The 15,639-nt window shown below is 39.3% G+C and overlaps 3 protein-coding genes and 1 non-coding gene across 6 annotated transcripts; 2 read left to right on the top strand and 2 right to left on the bottom strand.

Moving 5' to 3' along the window:
- Positions 1 to 1,925: 1,925 nt before the first annotated feature.
- Positions 1,926 to 12,301, top strand: bag1 (BCL2 associated athanogene 1). 2 transcript variants are annotated; one of them, XM_027272482.1, is made up of 7 exons: positions 1,926 to 2,129; positions 10,307 to 10,437; positions 10,545 to 10,627; positions 10,721 to 10,834; positions 10,915 to 11,022; positions 11,115 to 11,177; positions 11,253 to 12,301. In XM_027272482.1, the coding sequence occupies exons 1-7, from the start codon at positions 2,065 to 2,067 to the stop codon at positions 11,340 to 11,342; spliced, it is 654 nt and encodes a 217-aa protein (XP_027128283.1). In that variant the 5' UTR covers positions 1,926 to 2,064; the 3' UTR covers positions 11,343 to 12,301. The 2 variants fall into 2 exon arrangements, with proteins under 2 accessions (XP_027128283.1, XP_019113087.1); XM_019257542.2 differs by lacking the exon at positions 1,926 to 2,129 and adding an exon at positions 8,361 to 8,504 and having other exon boundaries at positions 10,309 to 10,437.
- LOC113744107 (homeodomain-interacting protein kinase 2-like) lies at positions 2,636 to 7,516 on the top strand. Its single transcript, XM_027272469.1, has 2 exons — positions 2,636 to 5,447; positions 5,916 to 7,516. The coding sequence occupies exon 1, from the start codon at positions 2,645 to 2,647 to the stop codon at positions 5,201 to 5,203; it is 2,559 nt and encodes an 852-aa protein (XP_027128270.1). The 5' UTR covers positions 2,636 to 2,644; the 3' UTR covers positions 5,204 to 5,447; positions 5,916 to 7,516.
- On the bottom strand, positions 7,969 to 8,060 carry trnar-ucu (transfer RNA arginine (anticodon UCU)). Its single transcript is given in 2 exon segments — positions 7,969 to 8,004; positions 8,024 to 8,060. It is a non-coding gene; the product is annotated as a tRNA-Arg (tRNA).
- On the bottom strand, positions 12,235 to 15,192 carry myl12.2 (myosin, light chain 12, genome duplicate 2). 2 transcript variants are annotated; one of them, XM_019257543.2, is made up of 4 exons: positions 15,049 to 15,192; positions 13,263 to 13,472; positions 12,979 to 13,140; positions 12,640 to 12,812 (listed from the first exon to the last, which is right to left on the bottom strand). In XM_019257543.2, exons 2-4 carry the CDS (start codon positions 13,444 to 13,446, stop codon positions 12,640 to 12,642), a joined length of 519 nt encoding a protein of 172 aa, XP_019113088.1. In that variant the 5' UTR covers positions 13,447 to 13,472; positions 15,049 to 15,192. The 2 variants fall into 2 exon arrangements, with proteins under 2 accessions (XP_027128298.1, XP_019113088.1); XM_027272497.1 differs by lacking the exon at positions 15,049 to 15,192 and having other exon boundaries at positions 12,235 to 12,812; positions 13,263 to 13,446.
- Positions 15,193 to 15,639: the final 447 nt, after the last annotated feature.

The following is a 15,639-nucleotide window of genomic DNA, read 5'->3' as shown; positions in this document are numbered from 1 at the left end:
ACTCGTAGCACCTCGCTCTGAATTCAAGGTGGCGATTTCATTGGCTAGATAGAATCACATGGGTAGTATGACTCTCACACGATTGGTTGGTACCTTCCAATGCTTGCTCAGTGCAGTGCTTGGATAGGGAAAAGTAATGTTACGGCATGAAATAGACTCGCCTGTCAAAAAAAAAAAAAAAAATTCTACAATTAATCTCGGGTCCGGATGATATGGCGATCCGGTCCGGATCCGGACCCCGGTCCGCGGGTTGGGAACCCCGGGTCTAAATGTTTAGTGCCCAATTCATCATTTATCTCAGCTATAGTTCTATCCACAGTTTTCTGGTGGAGTTGGTGGGCGAGAATCTTCCCCGTCTTTTCACCATATTCGAATGCTTTACTCTGTGATTTATTTATCAGGTTTTCAATGTGTCTTGTTGATAACAAATTGAACTCTGTTTGGAGAGTTAGTCGCTGTTTGAATAAATCATCGGATGGGGTGACAGCAAGTGTAGCATCTAATTTGAGAATGTAATTTGTTAACTGTTCAAGTTTCGTATTGTGCCGTTTTCTTTGCTGTGTGCTTTATGATATTATTTGTCCCCTCAGGTATGCCTTCATGGATTCCCACACTGTTAAGGGGGACATTCCTGGGGTCTGGTTATGTTCCAGAAAGAGAGTTATTTCAGAGGAGATAAATTTAATAAAGTCCTCATCTGAAAGTAGTAAGAAAGTTGTTAAGACGCCAAGGGTGATAGTTGGCATGGGATCATTTTTCTTTTTTAAGACGCCAAGGGTGATAGTTGGCATGGGATCATTTTTCTTTTTTTTAATGGAGAAAATAGTCAAAACTCTACTCACAAATCTTCACCTTTATGTTCCTGGACAAGAGAAAGCAGGATTATGCATAGTGTAAGAGGATGGACTACTATCAACATGTTGTGCTTATTAATATTTGTAAAGGTTCAACCAACATGTAGGTCCCGCCAACCAAGCTGGATTCCTACACTCTACTGTACCCAAACTTAACAATAGTTTGATTAAACACATATGTTACGACCATATATAAGGGTATGAAAAGAAGTAAGATAAAACCAGATTTTAAGGTTATTAAACAAAAGGTATTTTATTAAATGAAAGTTCAGATCGTTTTAACAAAAGGATGAGGCAAAAGGGAACTAAGGGCGAACAAACAAATATAACAAAAAGAAAACTCTAAACAGAGCCCATGTTATCTAACTAGAAAACCAAAACGAGAAAGAAAAACCTCACTAACTAAGTCTAACAATTACAAACTAAATACCAAAAACAGCACTCCTAAACCAATGGGTCTAACAGAAAATCTCCTCATGAGTAATCAGTAAATATCTCTAAACTAATCCCTGCCCAGTCCCAGACGAAATCCTCACCAACTTAAACACTTTCGAAACACGATTTTTTAACAAGACGAAACGAGGCGAGCTCACAACCACAGTACACAATGAAGCCGCCACGATGCTCTGGCGGCTGCTGTTTAAATGGCCCTTTTGGGCCCCGCGGATTGGTCGGCGGGGAGAGGACGCGGAGGATTACGCAGCCAATCCCAAACCCAGCGGCTTGGAGATCGGCGCCGTCAGGATTCAACCCCTCACCAGCAACCGCAGACCTGAATTTAAATAAGGGAAATACACCACACACACACACACACACACACACACACACACACACACACACACACACATGCGTGGGGCGAAACGGCGACAGCCGTAACCATAGGACATAATACATGCCACTATATAATTTATATATTTATATATATATATATATATCTATATATATATATATATATATATCATATATAATATTATATCAACTGCATTAATTATGCCAATTATGCCCCCCCCCCCCCCCCACACACACACACACACGTGGGTGTACCATGGTGACGTCACCAGAGTCACATGGTCTGAGCCTTCGAAGATCAAAGGAAAACATTCTGACGTCACATGACGTCATGACTCACTCAGGGTCACTCTGTACTTACTTGGTTGAGTTGGAGCAGTGAATACCAGTTACCAGGAGATTTAAGTGGAAACATTTACAAATGGCAGAAATGGCAGATGCGAACAATGTGAAGATTTCTTCTGCTGACAGCAGCCGTGCTAAAGAAGCGAAAGAAGAGTTTCACATAGGAGACGCTCTGTATAGTGAAATAAGCAAATACACGCTAGTAAAGTTTGTGGAGGAAGGGATTTTTGGAAAAGTGGTCAACTGCATGAAATTGGACACTACAGAGATTGTTTCTGTGAAGATTGTGTTTAGAAACTACGCCAGGTTGGTAAAAATGAGTTGGCTTGACTTAAACAACTCCAAAAGCTTGAAACAGACAAGTATAACTTGGTCAGGCTTGTTGATAATTTTATGCATCGCGGACATGTTTGTCTTGCATTCGAAAAACTGGACATGAGTCTTCACGAGCTGATGAAGGAGAGGTTTTTTAATCCACTGAGTTATCAGAGATTAGAGTAGTCTCACAACAGATCCTGGTGGCTCTGGATGCACTGAACAGAACATCGGTCGGGTACATTGTCATATTAATACAAACAACGTAAGGTTTTGTAATTATCGATCGAGCCCTTCAGGCGTGAACTGTATGATTTCAGGTCGGCTTTCCAGTTCAGAAAATGAAGTGTGGCATAGTCTTTGAAGATATTGGCTACAATGCCCCAGAGGTAATTTTGGGGCTCCCATTGAATGAAGCCATTGATATGTGGTCACTTGGCTGCGTTTTGGCTTATGCATGCATGGGTGATCACCTGTATCCAAGACATTGCCAATATCAGATGATGAGAATCATTGTGCAAATGCAAGGTCAACCTGATGATCACCTGCTGAACACTGGGATGTTTACCGAGATATATTTTAACAGGACCCAAGACTCCTCTTGTGCTTCGTGGAGGTTAAATTCACCAGATGAGTACAACTTCAGAACAGGCTATGAGACTGGAATAATCAGTGGAATTTCTGACACATTTACAGGTCTTGACGACATCTGTGTAGCAATGAAGAAGGATTCTGATTGTAAGGATACACAGGCCTTTTTAAGCCTCCTCAAATCTTTGCTTCAATTAGATCCTGAAAAGAGAATCACCCCGACTGAGGCTTTACGGCACTGCTTTATCACAGGTGGTGACATTAATGACGCCAATGATGAGAATTCACCTGTCCTGACAACAGCTGACTCCAAGCTCATGTTATTGCCAGGCGAAGTGATAAGTTGGAATGAATCATCCAGTTCTAACTCATTTCCAGCGTGTAAACAAACCACTGAAAATGATCAAGTAGATCTTCATATAGAAGACATTCTGTACAGTCAATCTAGCAGATTCAAGATAAATGAGTTTATAGGGAAGGGGGCTTACGGAAAAGTAGCCCACTGCATAAACTTGCACACTAGGGAGAATTTGGCCATAAAAATAATGCCTAAATACATGTCTCGGCTATGTGTTCATGAGTTTACTATGCTTCAAAAACTCCAAAAGCTTGACGTCAACAAGAATAACTTGCTTGCATTTATTGAACTTTTCTCACATGAGAGATATGATTGTTTGATATTTGAAATGCTTGACAAAAATCTTTTTGAACTGTTATATGAGAGGGCTTTGGTTCCACTAAGTTTATCTGAGGTTAGAGTAATCGCACAACAGATGCTAGTGGCTCTAAACACCCTCAGAAACATGGGTGTGGCACACACAGACATTAAACCTGACAATATAATGTTAGTAAATCATAAGCTGCAGCCTTTCAAGCTGAAATTAATTGATTTTGGTCTGGCCAGGCCAGTTTCTGAGTTGAAGTGTGGCAAGATTATTCAACCTACTGGCTACAGAGCCCCAGAGATCATCCTGGGCCTCCCACCAGATGCAGCAGTTGATATGTGGTCACTTGGCTGCATTTTGGCTTTCTTGTTACTGGCCGAGAACCTGTATCCATCTAGATCTGAGTATGAGGTGATGAGACTCATCGTGCAGATGCTAGGTCAGCCTGATGATCGTCTGTTAAACCTTGGATTGCGTACCGGAGAAATTTTCACCAAGGACAGTTTGTCCCGTTTTGCCCCATGGAGGATGAAAACACCCAGTGAATATATCGTCACAACAGGCTCAGTGATCAAAAAATGTCGAGGAATTTCTAGCACCTTTACTGGACTTGATGACATTGTGCACACCAGTGGAGAACTGAAGGATTTCGCCGAGTTTCTTGATACACAGGCCTTTTTAAGCCTCATCAAATCTATGCTGCGTGTGGACCCTGAAAAAAGAATTACACCACGCAATGCTTTAAAGCACTCTTTTATCACAATGGATCACTTTGGTAGTCACATTCAAGACAATTATGTGAAATCAGCCCGCCTTATTATTGAAAACTGCCAGCGGGAGCAGCCAACAGCTGAATCCATGCTCCCTGTAATGTCAGCCATTACTTCATCGAAAGACCCATGTCCAGATGAGGAAGACACCCCTACGGATACTAATAATGGAATGCAATTGGATAAAGCCACTGCTGCAGGCCCGAGTTACAGACCTGCAGCCGTAACTGATAGAACTCCTGCTGGCAATGACAATGGACCACCAGTCGAAGCTGGCTTAGCTGAAGCTGTTGCTGATTTCCCCAGGTTCAGCACAGCAGCCACAGCTGACAGAAGAATTGCTGGCAAAGGTGATGAACCACCAGCCCAAGCTGGCTCAGCTGAAGCTGCTGCTGCTGTCCCTGATTACAGAGTCACAGCCGCAGCTGACAGAACCAATGCTGGCAATGAACCACCAGCCCAAGCTGGCTTAGCTGAAGCTGTCCCTGCTGGCAACAATAATAATCCAAGTAACTTTGTTAAAGTCAAAACAAAGAAGAAGTTGTTAAAGAGGATCAGACGGGCCTTCTCCAGCTCCAAGCCCCCTGTGATGTCAGGTAAAGATAAAGAAACCACTATGGATAATAATAATGGAATACCATCAGGTGAAGCCACCGCTGCAGGCCCGAGTTACAGACCTGCAACCGTAACTGATAGAACTCCTGCCGGCAATGGTAACAGACCACTAATCCAAGCTTGCCAAGATGAGGCTGCTGCTGCTGGCACCAGTAACAATCCAAGTGACTTTGTCGAAGTCAAAACCAAGCACAAGTGGTTACAGAGGGTCAGACAGGGCTTCTCCAGAATGGTCAAGTCTCTAAGCTGCTGCTGTTAGATGTCATCAAGTGAAGATGCAGCATTGTATTGTTAGCACAGTATGTCTCATTGCAAATGTACATGACTGTGCCTCAGGGTTTTCTCCAGGTGCTCTGGTTCTCCCACAATTTATTTAATTTAAATTGAAAAAAAAAATGCTGGCTTGGCTGAAGCGTTGCTGTCCCTGATTACAGCTGCAGCTGACAGACCCAATGCTAGCAATGAGTCAAGTGTACATGACTGTGTCTAAGGGTTTTCTCCAGGTGCTCTGGTTCTCCCACAATTTATTTAATTTAAATTGGAAAAAAAAAATGCTGGCTTGGCTGAAGCGTTGCTGTCCCTGATTACAGCTGCAGCTGACAGACCCAATGCTAGCAATGAGTCAAGTGTACATGACTGTGCCTCAGGGTTTTCTCCAGGTGCTCTGGTTCTCCCACAATTTATTTAATTTAAATTGAAAAAAAAAAATGCTGGCTTGGCTGAAGCGTTGCTGTCCCTGATTACAGCTGCAGCTGACAGACCCAATGCTAGCAATGAGTCAAGTGTACATGACTGTGCCTCAGGGTTTTCTCCAGGTGCTCTGGTTCTCCCACAATTTATTTAATTTAAATTGAAAAAAAAAAATGCTGGCTTGGCTGAAGCGTTGCTGTCCCTGATTACAGCTGCAGCTGACAGACCCAATGCTAGCAATGAGTCAAGTGTACATGACTGTGTCTAAGGGTTTTCTCCAGGTGCTCTGGTTCTCCCATAATTTAATTTAATTAATTTAAATTGAAAAGAAAAAAAAAACAAAACACCAAAAAATAAAACAAATAAAATAGAAAAAATTTTAAAAGTTTTGCTTCACTGTTTGTCAATATTGATGTCTGCGGCCAACATTACAGTCTTTCAGAGGCTGTAGCAGACTATTTATTGAAACTTGACCTCATGATATAAAATGACCTGGACCACATAGCCTAGTGTTACTTGAGTGTTAATTATGAGTTTTGTTGGACTGTAAATTGTTTGCTGGAGAAGAGCTTCAGCAGTGGTCATGAATGTTTTTGACAGTGCCGCACATGGTCTGCTGTCAGTGAGGGTGCGTTTAAACTTGCACCAAATCTGTGTAAGAATATGTATCAACCGAAAAACAGCTGCAACAAACACAGCAGACATATTAGAGCATGGAATTGGTCATTATATACTTAAATTGTAACGTGCTAAGACCGTAAACTCTCAATATTTGAACATGTATTACAGATTTCTGACTAAAATCTACATCTCAAATTAATCTCAAGGTTCTCAGCTTTCAGATAATGTACACCACTTCTATGTGGTATATACTGCTGACCTGCTCTGTATTGTGTTTGCATGGACTCAGTGATCACACCATGTAGCTTTGTTATTGTTGCTTTACTAAACTGCCTGAACATCACAGTTTACAACACCTGCCGCACCTCAGTGTTGAAACTCTTAAAGAGTAACAGTAACCTGTCACTAACACAATATAACATCATCAGGGTCAACTGGACACCTTATGGTGTTTTTCAGACATGGCACTATGTACTCAAAGTCCACTTTCAGTTACAACGTGCTTTACAATAAAGCAGCAACACATTTAAAACAAACAATAACAATGAACTAAAATCTCAAACTAAACAAAGACAAAATAAAATGTAATTAAACATGATACAGTCAACTAAAGGCCCTTTTAAAGTCAATTGTCATCATTCAATAATCTGTGTTTTGTCCTGTGTGTTCCTTTCTGATCCCACAAACTGTCCATGTCAGTGCTTCAAGTTGCCACTTATGAACCATAATACACCCAAATAATCGAGTGGATCAGCAGAGTTCAACCAGACCTAAAAAATCTCCATACATTTGAAAGATAAAGACGGCTTAGAGCCAAGAAATTATGCATAGTATAAGAGGGTGGACTACCATCAACATGTTGTGCTTATTAATATTTGTAAAGGTTCAACCAACATGTTGGCGCCCAACAAATTCCCAGAGGTCCCGCCGTCTACTGTACCCAGACTTTATTGCAAGTTACAATAGTTTAACTAAATCTTAATCCTAAATCTAATTTTAAAACACCATTTAATAAGCGTATTAATTCTTCACCTATATGTATAAATGCTGTTTCAAACCATCTCCCACAATGCCAGGAATACAAATCATATGCTGAAATCAGCCTATAAAGACACAGTTTTTAAGTCTACCTGAGTTGCTAAAACCCAAATTATCAGAAGAAATATCAAAGATATGACAGCAGTGTCCTCGGTGCTAATTGAACATTCTTGGCAGCCCTGCTATATTATATTTATATGTTTATAATTGCGTTGTGGTGACAAGGTAATCGCCTGGGTTATGTTCAAAGATAAAGTATGTTTGTGTGAATAAAACATTATGTTTACAAACAGCAGAACTGTCGCACATGAGACCTGAGTTCCCGTCCCGATGCGGGTTAGGTTAAAATGTTTTTTTTTAAATGTTAGGTGAAATGTTATTAATACTGAGTTACTGAGAGGGGAGAGTATATTAAAAAAATTTGCATTTTGTCGGAAAACAAACAAAGAAACACATTGTCAGTGAATATATCACTAATACGTTTAGTATCAACATATTTGTTTGGACTTTTTTTGTTTTTTATTACAGAAAATGTAATTTGTTTTCTCACTAAGCGTATATATGCTGTCTCAAAGTCACGTTAGTTCATGTCTTATTGAGTATTCATGCCCACAAGGACCTTGTTGGAAACGTGCATGATGTATCTCACAGTTCTGAAATCACTGTTTAAAAGTGCGACTCTGGTGGGACTCGAACCCACAACCTTTGAATCACTCCTCAAGTGCTTGACTAGAAGTCCAATGCGCTATCCATTGCGCCACAGAGCCGGTTGCACGAACTCTGGAGCGTCGTGTTATTGCACGGAAAATATCCATCTCTTAAGGAAACTTTGGACACGTTTGACGATGATTATTTGAATATGACAACACTTCTTTGGTGTTAAAAACCACAAACAATGCGGTGAAAACACAAACAAGTTTTGTTTTTATACGATATATGTGCGCGTAACTTAAATGCTCTCACTTTATATCGCGCAATTTGTGTGTGTGTGTGTGTATTTTGTGTGTATTTATCGTTCCGTTAAAAAAAAAAAAAAAAAAAAAAAAAAAACTACAACCGCACGAAGAACTGTTTCCTGTCTGTGCCGGAAGTAGTTAGCTCCTCGGCTAATGTCACAGTTAGCGGTGTGTTTCTCTCTTGCTGTGATTTTAAAAAACAAAACAAAAACAACAAAATGTCAGAGCAGACGATAACAGTGACAGTTGCATACGGTAATACGATTTCTGCCTGATTATTAACAGACGATAGATAGACGTGGAGATGTGAGTTTAACCAACCAGCGCTCGAGTAGCGAGGAAAGGGTTAGCTCCTGTGGCTAATGTGTTTTAACTTTAATGTTTAATTGAATATAATCAAAGAAACATTGACCTCTTAATGCGTTAATGTGTATGATTAAACCGTTTAAATACACCTGACATTTTAATTTAAAAGTATTTTTTTGACTGAAGGCTAAATATAAGACACATTTCTATGTGTGTCTCTATAGATATATTATTATTATTGTTATATACTGTTACAGTTATTATTGTTATTATATGCCATTATATCATCAGTACTATTACCATCATCTTGCCACTGTACCTTATCTACCTGTTTATTTTGTGTTTTTTTTTCTTGTCCCATTCTGTGTTTTTATTTTTTTCTACCTCAGTATTTTATTCGAATATACCGGACTAATTTCCCATCTGTCTGTCTGTCTGTCTGTCTAGATTTAGATTAGATATACTTTATTCATCCCACCACAGGGAAATTTACTTGTTACAGCAGCAGAGGAAAGTGTAGCATACACTACAGAATTAGAAAAAAGTAGAAAAGGCAAAACAATCAACCTTCAAAAACAGACAAGTACTGAGGATAAAAGTGGCATGATGTATAAAAAGAGTATTGTAATGTAAAGTGACCATAGAGTAAGAAATATTGCAAAGAAAGTGACCATGATACAAATAATAATATTACTGCAAGAGTAGTGACCATAATATAAATAATATTACAAAATAAAGTGACCATAATATGAATAATAACTGCAAGGTATAATTGAAATAAAATAGAAAAAATAAGACATGAACAGGACTACAACATGATCAGGTGGTGCAGGTGTTATAAAGATCTATCTATCTATCTATCTATCTATCTATCTATCTATCTATCTATCTATCTATCTATCTATCTATCTACCTACCTATATAAATATATACATATGAATTAGACATCACTGTAGAACAGGCATGTCCAAAGTCCCGCGGCTCAAAGGTTCATTTTTATAATATATTATTTATGTCCTGCTAGGATTGTCAGATACTGAATGGCTGGAAGACTTGGCTTTTTTGGTCGACTTAACAAAGCATTTGAACCTTTAAGGACATAACTGCTGGTGTTATATATCTGTAGATGTGACACAAAATATTACTTTCTGAATTATTTAGTTAAAGACAAGAGCAAGAGTGATTTTAAACTTAAATGTTAATAGACTTTGCATCACTCATAATGTCATGTTTAGAATGAACACGAGGTTCAGAAAATTTATTCTTTGTTATTTGACTCCAGATCTGAAAGAAAGGAGGAACTGGTTTTTAGATTTGTTCATGCCTCACTGGTTTAGATTTGGTTACATACCCATTTAAAAATAATTGTGACAATGAAAATAAAATTGTTACAGAACAGTGCGTTTGTATGTAACTCTTTATTGGTAATTTTTTCATTTTTAAAATGTTAGTATTGGCCCCCGGGCATCTTCACATTGTCAGATTTGGCCCTCTTTAAAAGAAGTTTGGACACCCCTGCTGTAGAATGATGTTTCTGTAATATATGATCAGTGTATGCTCAAACACTTTTGCCTAATCCTCAAGGGTAACATTTACTAACTATATCTAGAGCGATGAAAATTATCAATCGGAATGATCGTGTTTACATCCAAGTAATTCACTTTTTTCCGGTATAAAAAAGAAAATCCACTCAGGGAAGTCCTTATGCTAACATTTTTACACTTGAAGCTATAATTTCTCACTCTCACTCCAGGATCTACAAAGCACAGCATCACATTAACCGGCCAGGATGATGGCAAAGGCCCCATTGTCAAAGACCTGTCAGATGCTCTCACTCAAGCTACTGGAGTCCCACAGACCTCACAGAAACTCATCTTTAAAGGTAGACTGTTGTAGGTTTCTCTCTTTTTTTCTTTCACAGTCAAGTGAGCTTGAATGTTATATGACATATCCAGCTCTAACCTTTCCCTATCCATCCTGGCATTTCAGGAAAATCACTGAAGGACATGGAGGAGAGTCTGTCCAGCTATGGAATAAAAGAAGGTTGTAAACTCATGCTGATTGGAAAGCGGGTAAGGCCTTCACATGTGTGATGTCTACGATGCGTGACGGTATATGTATATGACAGTATATGTAATCAAATACCGACAATTATCTAAAAACAGAACAGTCCTGAGGAAGAAGCTGAACTGAAGAAGCTTAAAGACATTGAGAAATCTGTGGAGCAGACGGCTAAAAAGCTGGAGAAGGTAGACGGGGAGTTGACCGGACTCAAGAATGTAAGCAATTAATTATCAGTTTTGTTTTTTTAGGATGCAAAATTGTTCAGTTTCTAATTATCACCCATTTTCTTCCACAGGGTTTCCTGGCCAAAGACCTCCAAGCAGAGGCGCTGGGTAAACTAGACCACAGAGTGAAAATAGCAGCGGAACAGTTCATGAAGATCCTGGAGCAGATCGATGCTTTGGTAATTGATTTTGGCTCGTGTGTTTATTCTTGTGTGCATGTTTCATTTATCATATGTCACACTAGAAAACAACAAACTCCTTCTTTTAACAGAGTCTCCCAGAAAATTTCAACGACTGCAGGATGAAGAAAAAGGGACTTGTAAAGACAGTGCAGGTCAGTGTCAACCAAATGTTTTCATTGAAAATCAGAATATTGTTATAATTAAACGTTATTATTTTCTGTCAATAGGATTTCCTGGCCCAGTGTGACAAGATCGAGGCTTGTATATCAGACCACCTATCAAAGATCCAGTCGAAAAATCTTGCCCTGGCGGAGTAGAGCTACAAAATCTTCTATACTGTGTGCTATACATTGCTCTGTGAGCAACTGCAAAATGTACAGAAAACTTCAAGTGTGGAGCAGCTCCTTGTCTATTTATTGTTGACGTGACGTGTATGAAAGAGAACCCTGTGAACAGAAGAGGAGGCTGGTTATCGGCGCCGATCCTGGGCACAGCTGGGCTACGTTCTCCGGGTTAAAGACACATGAAGTGCTCCTTGAGATATTGTAACCACAGTCACTCTGTGAAAGGATCAGAGGTGCTTTGAATTGTGGCTAATTATGTAAAGAATCCAATCTTATCAAGTTATCGGTTCCCCTAGTAACTCACAAAGTGTCCAATAACAGAGAAAATAGGTTTGTTTTTTTCTTCTTGTTCTGATATACCAACTGTGGCAGTTTGTACACACATTTCCAGAAGTATGTGGACACCCAAACAGCATTAATCCCTGCCACTAGCACAGGATTTTAGGAGACTAGCAGCAGGGATCATCAGTGAGGTCAGGCTCTGATGTTAGGCATCCCAGTGGTCGTAGCTCTGTGCAGGCCAGTCAAGTTCATCAGCAAACTGGGGGAAACCATTTCTTCAAAGGCATTAGATAAAATGAGCATTTTATAAATAAATCTGGAAAATAATTGTTACAACCTTAGCCCAAACATTTAAAAAAAACAGCCTGCTGTCCACATACTTTTGGCCATTTAGTGTATATTTATCACTCTACATTGAGTCAGCACCTTTTGTTAAATCCAGTGACTGATCCTGCGTAATCTTTTTTAATTAATGTGAACTGTGGAATTGGTCTTGCATCACAGGGACGGACACATTGATTTTGCTTTTGTTTTAAAATTAAAAAAAAGAAATCTTCTGGAAAAATGAATAAAGCATTGGTGATTCATGTCAGAACGCAGTTTTAATCTTTTAATTTCCTACAAAATACAAACGATTCAGTAAAAGCAAACCAGTCACAATGACAAGACTCCTTGTTTCTGTTTATTTCCAGCTTTTATCCATGAGGGTCTTTCTCATACATCTTAACTAGCTTATACAAACTGACCCTTTAGTGGGCTTTTCAACAGATGTGCAAATGAGCTTTGGGAGTAAGGTTGAGGAGTTGGAGAAGGGGAGGGGTTGTTCAGAGGTATGGTCCAACAAGCAGCTTAAACAATTAACCTTCAGTGAGCTGTACCACAGTGAAGCTTGTCATGAGCCAGATAACAGGATATAGCAGTTCTAAAGTGAAGACCCATTAAAAGATACACAATGTACAGAATAAACCCCCCGGAGCTGCTTCTGTCACTAATCGTCTTTGTCCTTGGCGCCGTGCTTTAATATGCGTGTGAATGCTACATAGTTGAAGTTGCCTTTCTTGTCGATGGGCGCCTCTCGGAAGAGTTCGTCCACTTCTTCGTCTGTAAACCTGTCGCCCATCGTAGTGAGCAGCTCCCGCAGATACTCCTCCTGGATCATACCTGTGGGAGAGGGAGGTAAAACAACCAGGTCACCATTTCCTTTGATCATAAATACTTTTAATAAAACAAAAAGGTGTCCTGGCAGCATTATGTCAGGAGACACTAAGAAATGACATCACAAGATGCAAATCGTTTAAAACACAGTACACAGAAAACTTCACCCCACCTGTGCCCTCCTCGTCAAAGCAGGCAAAAGCGTTACGGATCACATCCTCAGGATCAGTGCCATTCAGCTTCTCTCCAAACATGGTCAGAAACATGGTAAAATTGATTGGACCCGGCGCTTCATTCATCATTGCCTCCAGGTACTCATCTGTGGGGTTCTTACCTATGAAACAAGAGTAAAAGAGGATTTATGAAGCTCACTCTCAGCCACTACCCACACTGAGAAGACATGGGCTTTATGAAAACAGGTGCTCTAAACGTGTGTAAATGTGCTGTTAGGTTTACCTAATGATGCCAACATGTCATGAAGGTCTTCTTTGTCAATGAAACCGTCTCTGTTCTGGTCGATCATGTTGAAGGCCTCCTTGAACTCCTGAATTTGAGACTGGTCAAACATAGCGAACACGTTGGACGTGGCGCGCTGAGGACGCTTCTTGGTGTTCTTTCCCTTGGCCCTTTTGCTCGACATGTTGGCGGTTGGTAAGTCCCCCTCTCCTATAAAAGACAGATGACACGAAGGCCGTCAACCACAGCTCAACGATCAATTCCATTATTATCTAATGCATCTCAATAACGTTATACATTAGTACGATGGGTGAAGTTGTTCTTTCTTATTCTGGGCTGTAATGTTTTTGATCAATGTCCCCCAGTCTACAAATATGACTTTGTTATTCCAGGTTATGAAATAATTATGTTTATTAATTAACTTTGAACACTTTTGTTTTGAAATAAACAAGAGTGGAGCGCAGAAAGAAAGAAGTCGACAGAGTTCAGTAATAAAATCTTACAAGTGACCCAACTTGTTTGTTTCCACCATGAATACAATAAGGACATAATCAATAACCATGTTTTAAGGTTGCACTGGTCTTATAACAGTCAACAGACTTTGAAAATTAGGATTATACTGGGCTTCAAGTGTTTTAATTCATATAGTCTGTGTGTGTATCCTGTCTTTTGAATGTCTCGTGCACTTCCCTTATTTGGCCTGTGTTTTAGCCTGGCAGGGAGAGATAATTATAAATCAATAGTACAAGGTTAGGAGAGACTAGGCTAGAGGAGTATCATTTGGATATGAAACATAATGCCCATTACTGAGCAGAAAACCAAAAAGGAATGTTATTATATTATCTGTATCAGGTGGGAGGTGTCCGAGACAGCCCATTTAAAAAAAAAAAAAAAATGTATAAGAACCAACTGTTCTTATACATTTCTCTGTATGTATGCCTTTTCTCTGTAACCACTTTTGTGTGTTGCACTTTTAAACGCTCCTTCTTGTACAAGAATAATAAATTCAACTTAAACTTTTAAACTTTGTACCCAGTCTTCCTTAATCAAGGGTTATTCTTAAAAATATTCCCATAACAAAAATGAATTCTGGTATGAAGTATGATGAATCCCCTTGGAGAGGCTTCATTAAAATCATCATCGTCATCTAATTGAGAACAAGGCTGCACTTGGACAAGTTAACTCGGTATGCATGAGTAACCAGGGCCCAGTTTCAAGATGTGGACCTCTATGTGTGGACTAAATGTAAGCTGACTTATTTATAGACAGTTATAATAATAATAAATAATAATAATAATAATACATTTTATTTCATGGGCGCCTTTCTGTCACCCAAAGACACCTTACAATAAATAAAAGTAGACAGCAAACAACAAAAACAAACAAAAAGAACCATAAGAATACAACATTAAAGGTTAGAATAGGACAATGCAATGTGAGTTTCTGGTTATCTTCTTATTGACTGGAAAGTTGCTTAGATATCCTGTCACGAGGTTTGCACACACACAAAAAAGGATGATAGCATTCGCCTGCCACACATGAACTGAACAACAAAGGTAAATAGTTATTTAAGTGACAAAGTCACGGCATGTTTTTTTTTTTGCCACCTGACGAAACATTTAATTCACCCGACCAGCTGACCTAAATAACTGACTCACTAAGCTTAGCTCCAGCGAGCTAACCCGACAACAATTCAGGGCACGACAATAACAATGGCCTTTTTAAAAGTGCAGGAGAAGATTCATTAAGAGACAAAGACAAAGCAAGCAAATAAAAAATCACCCACCTCAGACACAAACACGAGCTTTAACGCCACAGAGAGAGAGAGAGCATCCACAAGCTGATGAGGAGGAACCATCAATGTTTTATTTCCTCTGGGCCAAACGGACCAATCACAGCCGCCCAAAGCCAGGCCTAGAATATTCCATGTTTACCTACGTGTCTGTTTATTTTTATACACATGTGATTAAATATCGATGAGTGGAAGGACGAAAATAGATTTGTTTATGTTGTTTTACACTCACACAACCACACAGAGACAGCTTCTTTATTACTTTATGTTTATATTTGTCCAAACGACAGATGGTGTAGTTCAGATGCGCCGCCAGCAGGTGTCAGCAGTCACCAACAAAAGCCCCCCCCACCAAAAGCATGACTCAAGTTTATTATTTATTATTTCACTATTTGTGTAACATTTAATTGCAGTGTACAACATTTAAATGACTGCACATTGGGCACAAACTATGAAGTTGGAAAAACTAAAAAAAAATTAAATTTTTAATTTTAGAGTCACATTTGGTGGTGTGGCACAAAACTGGGGCACTTTGTTTGAAACACATTAGACTGATAACAGCCATTAGAAGAAGTGCAGCTCCTC

This window comes from Larimichthys crocea, chromosome II (genome assembly GCF_000972845.2).
Source record: "Larimichthys crocea isolate SSNF chromosome II, L_crocea_2.0, whole genome shotgun sequence".
NCBI classification, from domain to species: Eukaryota; Metazoa; Chordata; class Actinopteri; family Sciaenidae; genus Larimichthys; species Larimichthys crocea.
Note: the sequence above shows the minus strand (reverse complement) of the source record. Positions and strands in the feature narration are given on the sequence as shown.